Here is a 6,478-nt window from a genome sequence, read left to right as displayed (position 1 = left end):
AATATACCAACTTTTGAGGGAACATAGGTCTCATCTTCAAGTCCATGGTGCTATTTTTAGAAAAAATTACAAAATTCTATAATCTCCGAAATATTGGTTTTCGTGTAAAAATCTTCATTTTACGAACACTTGTTTGAGGACTTTAAGATGCATGAAAACTCTCAAGATTTTGCAGCCATGTGCACAATAGTAAACTCTTTCATCTGAATTCACATGTAGGCTTGGGAGTGGTATGGTTGCTCTATACCACCCCCTAATTGGCTTTAGCACTTGGGCACATTTTTGACGGCCTCAATATATACGAAAACTCACAAAAATTGGCGCCCACATAAACACCTGGGAGCTTAGCCATGATTAGCCACATCGCAATATATGGGAAACATACTTTGTCTAACTCCTCCTGGGCCGTGAGACCAATCTGCACAAAAACTTGGATATAGACTCGGTGGACCCTCGTGACTAAAAGTTATAAAAGGAATTTTGATAGCTAAAACAATGCGCAAGTTATGGAGGAACAACTTCCTGCAGGTGGCTGTTAAAACATGATCGGTTGTATCTTGGCAAAAGTTATTCCGATTTACATGAAACTTACAATGTGTGGTCTACATGTGATGTTGCGTCTGCCAGTATTCCCGACTGCAAGAAGGCGAGGGCAAAGCTTGCATATAGACTCGGAGGACCCTCGTGACAAAAATGTTTCAAAAGAATTTTAATAGCTAAAACAATGCGTAAGTTATGGAGGACCAACTTCCTGTAGGTGGGTGTGGAAACAGGAACGGTTGTATCTTGTCAACGGCTATTCCGAGGGACACAAAACTTAAGACAGTTGTTCCGCATGTGCCAATGAGGCTGTGTGCCAAATATGGCGTCAATCGGCCTTTATATGGCGCTGTTTTTATTTTTTTAATTAATTAGCAAATTCGCTTTGAGCGAAACCTACTTTTTTTTAACTCCTCCTGGAGCGTGAGTCCGATCTGCACAAAAATGTACACCTCGGTGGACCGTCATGACAAAAAATGATCCAAAGAATTTTGATAGCTAACACAATACGCAAGTTACAGAGAACCAACTTCCTGTAGGGGGCTGTCAAAAAAGGAAGTTGCGTATCTTACCAAGATTTATTCTGATTGACACCAAACATGACACAGTTGTTCCGCATAGGGGCTTGAGCATCCATGCCAATTTTAGAGTGAATCAGCCATTAAGTGACGCTGTTAGAATCTTTTTATTAATTAGCCACATCGCGATATATGGGAAACATACTTTGTCTAACTCCTCCTGGGCCGTGAGTCCAATCTGCACGAAAACTTGGATATAGACTCAGTGGACCCTCGTGACTAAAAGTTATAAAAAGAATTTTGATAGCTAAAACAATGTGCAAGTTATGGAGGAACAACTTCCTGTAGGTGGCTGTTAAAACATGAACGGTTGTATCTTGGCAAAAGTTATTCTGATTTACATGAAACTTACAATGTGTGGTCTACATGTGATGTTGCGTCTGCCAGTACCCCCGACTGCAAGAAGGCGAGGGCAAAACTTGCATATAGACTCGGAGGACCCTCGTGACAAAAATGTTTCAAAAGAATTTTAATAGCTAAAACAATGCGCAAGTTTTGGAGGACCAACTTCCTGTAGGTGGGTGTGGAAACAGGAACGGTTGTATCTTGCCAACGGCTATTCCGAGGGACACAAAACTTAAGTTGTTCCGCATGTGCCAATGAGGCTGTGTGCCAAATATGGCGTGAATCGGCCTTTATATGGCGCTATTTTCATTTTTTTAATTAATTAGCAAATTCGGTTTGACCGAGACCTACTTTTTTTAACTCCTCCTCGAGCGTGAGTCCCATCTGCACAAAAATGTGCACGTAGACTCGGTGGACCGTCATGACAAAAAGTTATCAAAAGAATTTTGATAGCTAACCCAATACGCAAGTTACAGAGGACCAACTTCCTGTAGGGGGCTGTCGAAAAAGGAAGTTGCGTATCTTACCAAGATTTATTCTAATTGACACCAAACATGACACAGTTGTTCCGCATAGGGGCTTGAGCACCCATGCCAAATTTAGAGTGAATTGGCCATTAGGTGACGCTGTTAGAATTTTTTTTTATTAATTAGCCACATCGCGATATATGGGAAACGTACTTTGTCTAACTCCTCCTGGACCGTGAGTCCAATCTGCACGAAAACTTGGATATAGACTCGGTGGACCCTCGTGACTAAAAGTTATAAAAAGAATTTTGATAGCTAAAACAATGCGCAAGTTATGCAGGAACAACTTCCTGTAGGAGGCTGTTAAAACACGAACGGTTGTATCTTGGCAAAAGTTATTCCGATTTACATGAAACTTAGAATGTGTGGTCTACATGTGATGTTGCGTCTGCCAGTACCCCCGACTGCAAGAAGGCCAGGGCCCGTTCATCGCTGCTTGCAGCTTTAATTTATTTTATAATTGTATACTCTTCATTGGTCACTGTGGTTCTGATCTCTCGTGTTGATTGGACGGACCAACAGGAAGCTGAGGCTGTGATTTGTGTTTGCAGGGCATCATGCTGGTGTACGACATCACCAACGAGAAATCCTTCGACAACATCAAGAACTGGATACGCAACATCGAGGAGGTAGACCCTGCCCCCTCTGACATCATCACATGTCATCATCACATGACATCATCACATGACAGATGCTGAGTTGTGTTAGTGGTTCACTTCCCCTCGGAGGAATCCTGTCTCTCTCTCTGTCTGTCTGCCTGTCTGTCTGCCTGTCTGTCTGTCTGTCCTAACTTAAATATAGCTGTGTGTTTGTTAAATAAGAAGTTTTGACATTAAATAGTGTGTGTGTGTGTGTGTGTGTGTGTGTGTGTGTGTGTGTATGTGTGTGATGTGTGTGTGTGTGTGTGTGTGTGTCCAGCATGCGTCCTCAGATGTGGAGAGGATGATTCTGGGTAATAAATGTGACATGAACGACAAGAGACAGGTGTCCAAGGAGAGAGGAGAGAAGGTATGTCCTCCTTTCTGAACACATTCATTCCCACATCTGATTCATTATTTAACTAAATAAAGTTTGGCTTCCTGTTTGTTCAGCTCGCCATCGATTACGGGATCAAGTTCCTGGAAACCAGCGCCAAGTCCAGCCTCAACGTGGAGGAGGTGAGTCATGACTCAGCACTTTATCATGACGCAGCACTTTATCATGACTCAGCACCACTTTATCATGACTCAGCACCACGTTATCATGACTCAGCACTTTATCATGACTCAGCATGATAATGTGTGTATATGTGTGTGTGTCTGTTTGTGTCTGAGTGTGTTTGCGTGTGTGTGTGTGTGTGTGTGTGTGTGTGTGTGTGTGCGCCTCTGTGTGAGAAAAGACAGACAATATATAATGATTTTTTATGTCTGGGGAAAAGTGACCGTGTCACCTGCTGTTAAACTGCCACCTGTGCACACACTGGAACTATTTAAAGACACTGAGAGCAAGCTCTCAAATAAAGGCTCAGACTGCTAAAACGATAAGGGGTATCAGTCAAGTGATGTAATCGTGACCATGACAAGGCCTTTATGAACACATCCATATAAAATGTATGTTGATAAACTTAAAAATGTGGGCATATCAGCGATTTAAAAAAGTGGTTCGCTCTGTGTTTTGCTCAGAAATGTGGAGAATGTTAAACAGGGCAGCGAATGGAGGAAGATGTGGAACTCTTGTCATTTTGAAGCTCAACGAGCCAAAAGTATGTCAAATCAGATAACTGAGCACATTGCCTGAAACTAGACAAAATACCTACGTTCTGATGTATAAATTGTGTATGACAAGTAGATATTGTGGGCGTGAGAGCAATTTATAGAGAAGGGACAAAGATATTTTTTTTAAGGCGATGACATCATCCACTCTAGCTGGCGCAAAACACACTCATTAAAAACGTAAAAATATCCTGAAATGATCGCTAAACTTAAACATCTTTTTCACAAAAACTGTAAAAGATATCAAACTGAAAAGCAATAGCCGGATAGCTGAATATTTTGTGAACATTTTAAAATTTGTTTGGCGTCTGTAGGTGAAAGTAGGAAGGAGCTATACATTTTGGGAACGGAAGAAGATTTTTAAGGATTTGAAGCATGCTCTCATTGACTTCAATGTTTAAAAAAAAAAGTGTTAAAAAGCTTAATATTTAAAAAAGTATAAATAGTAGAAAAAAAGTTGAAGAAGCTCCATCATTAGCTGAAAGAGCTGAACATTTTAAAAGTTGAATGGTTTTAATAGCTGAACGTATGCAGAAGTTACGGAGAGCCAAAAAACGTACAGAATAAGATATGAGAAACTAGAAAATGCATTTCCTGCAGAAAATGCGTGGGAATGCTGAATAGCTGAATTGCTAAAGCTAAACTGGATGAATAGCTTAAATCCGTAAGAAGAAGTTGAAGTAGTGAGTGTAGTTGAAAAAGGGGAAATCGTTTTAATCAGTATGAATTTCATTAAAAAGTTAAAAGTTGACGCTAAACTGAATTGTCGGCTTTTAAAGTTGAAAAATGACAAAAGATGTAGAACATTGTGAGGTCTGAGTATATTTTCTAACTGATAATGACTCACAAATGCAGAAATATGAAACAAATTGTATGAAAAATCTTAAACCTCAAATGCACTGCACTGCTGAAACATCTGGAAAATTGTCAGAGTTGGAAGCTAAACTGCATTACCTAAATAAGTGAAGAGCTAAAATACATTGTTAGAAAAGCTAGAAGCTGAACTGTAATACTGTCAAAGATGAAAGTTGAAATGAATTACCTGAAAATTTCTTAATATTTAAAAAAAGTATAAATAGTAGAAAAAAGTTGAAGAAGTCCCGTCATTAGCTGAAAGAGCTGAACATTTTAAAAGTTGAATGGTTTTAATAGCTGAACGTATGCAGAAGTTACGGAGAGCCAAAAAAAGTACAGAAGAGGGAATAAAAACAAGAAACAGACAGACAGAGAGACAGAGACAGACAGAGAGAGACAGAGACAGAGAGACAGAAGTGGAACGCAAAGCTATAGACCAATGTTCATATTACTGCCTGTAGTATTCAATTCAACTGTCTGTGAAAGGGTGATGACCAGTGAAAACGAACGTATGCAGAAGTTACGGAGAGCCAAAATACGTACGGAATAAGATATAAGAAAATATAAAGAACAGAATAACAATAGTTGGAATGCTGTTGAACAGCATTCCCACTAATGAGATGTTTTCTCTCTGCAGGGTTTTTACACACTGGGCAGAGACATCATGACTCGACTCAACAGGAAGATGGTGAGTTTAAAGATGGAGAGAGAGAGAGAGGGAGAGAGAAGAATAAGGAATAATCTTATTTTGTGTCTCTCTCTCTCTCTCTCTCTCTCTCTCTCTCTCTCTCTCTCTCTCTCTCTCTCTCTCTCTCTCTCCCTCCCTCTCTCTCTCTCTCTCTCTCTCAGAACGACAGCAGCCCATTGGTTGGAGGAGGAGGAAGAGGAGGAGGGCAGGTTAAAATCACTGAGTCTCGCTCCAAGAAGAATTTCTTCAGGTGTTCTCTGCTGTGATTTCTGCTTCAGAAGCTTCCGGAACATTTCTACTTCCTGTCACCTTCTTCTGAAGAGATCTCTGTTTTATCTGTAAAGTTTTTTATCTTCATTTAAATTTGAAATCCAAACAGAGAAATCTGAAACTGTTGAACCAAAGACTGAACAATCTCACAGATAGTATGTAGATTATATAACATATATCTCTGTAATCTGTTACGTTATACACACATTTATATTTAAAACATGCTCTGTTACTTACATTAATTAAGTTTCAAGTTTATTTCATTCGTAAAGCACTTTAAAATCTGATACTTTTTGCACCAAAGTGCTTCACAAAGACAGAAACATATACACATACATACACACACACACACACACACACACACATACATACATACATACATACATACACACACACACACACACACACACACACACACACACACACACACACACACACACATACATACATACATACATACATACACACACACACACACACACACACATACATACATACACACACACACACACACACACACACACACACACACATACACACACACACACACACACACACACACACACACACACACACACACACATACATACATACGTACATACATATACTGGTCCAGTATATGTATGTATGTATGTCCAGTGTACACACATACATACATGCATACATACATACATACATACATATACTGGTCCAGTATACATACATACATACATATACTGGTCCAGTATACATACATACATACATATACTGGTCCAGTATTAAAGAAGAAACAAGCTGTAATGTAACCCTACAGGACTAATGTTCAGCAGCAGTTAGCGTCCACTAAAAGTTCTGTTGTCCCACCAGACTCCATGTAAATAATCAGGACTTTTAGCGTGTATAGAGCCAGCATATTTCCACATGTAAATGGGTGAATTAAGGGTT

General features: G+C 39.6%; 1 protein-coding gene across 1 annotated transcript in view; it reads left to right on the top strand.

Moving 5' to 3' along the window:
* The window catches only part of LOC116036669 (ras-related protein Rab-8B), a 16,542-nt gene extending 10,737 nt beyond the window's left edge, over positions 1-5,805 (top strand). The window contains exons 4-8 of the mRNA XM_031280253.2: positions 2,542-2,619; positions 2,909-2,998; positions 3,082-3,147; positions 5,234-5,284; positions 5,446-5,805. Coding sequence (XP_031136113.1) covers positions 2,542-2,619; positions 2,909-2,998; positions 3,082-3,147; positions 5,234-5,284; positions 5,446-5,550 — 390 coding nt within the window. The 3' untranslated portion in view covers positions 5,551-5,805. The remainder of the gene's footprint in view (positions 1-2,541; positions 2,620-2,908; positions 2,999-3,081; positions 3,148-5,233; positions 5,285-5,445) is intronic.
* The last annotated feature ends 673 nt before the right edge of the window (positions 5,806-6,478 follow it).

The sequence above is a fragment of the Sander lucioperca genome, chromosome 3 (genome assembly GCF_008315115.2).
Source record: "Sander lucioperca isolate FBNREF2018 chromosome 3, SLUC_FBN_1.2, whole genome shotgun sequence".
In the NCBI taxonomy this organism is placed as follows: Eukaryota; Metazoa; Chordata; class Actinopteri; order Perciformes; family Percidae; genus Sander; species Sander lucioperca.
The sequence above is the reverse complement of the archived record's forward strand: the minus strand, read 5'-3'. Positions and strand labels throughout refer to the sequence as shown.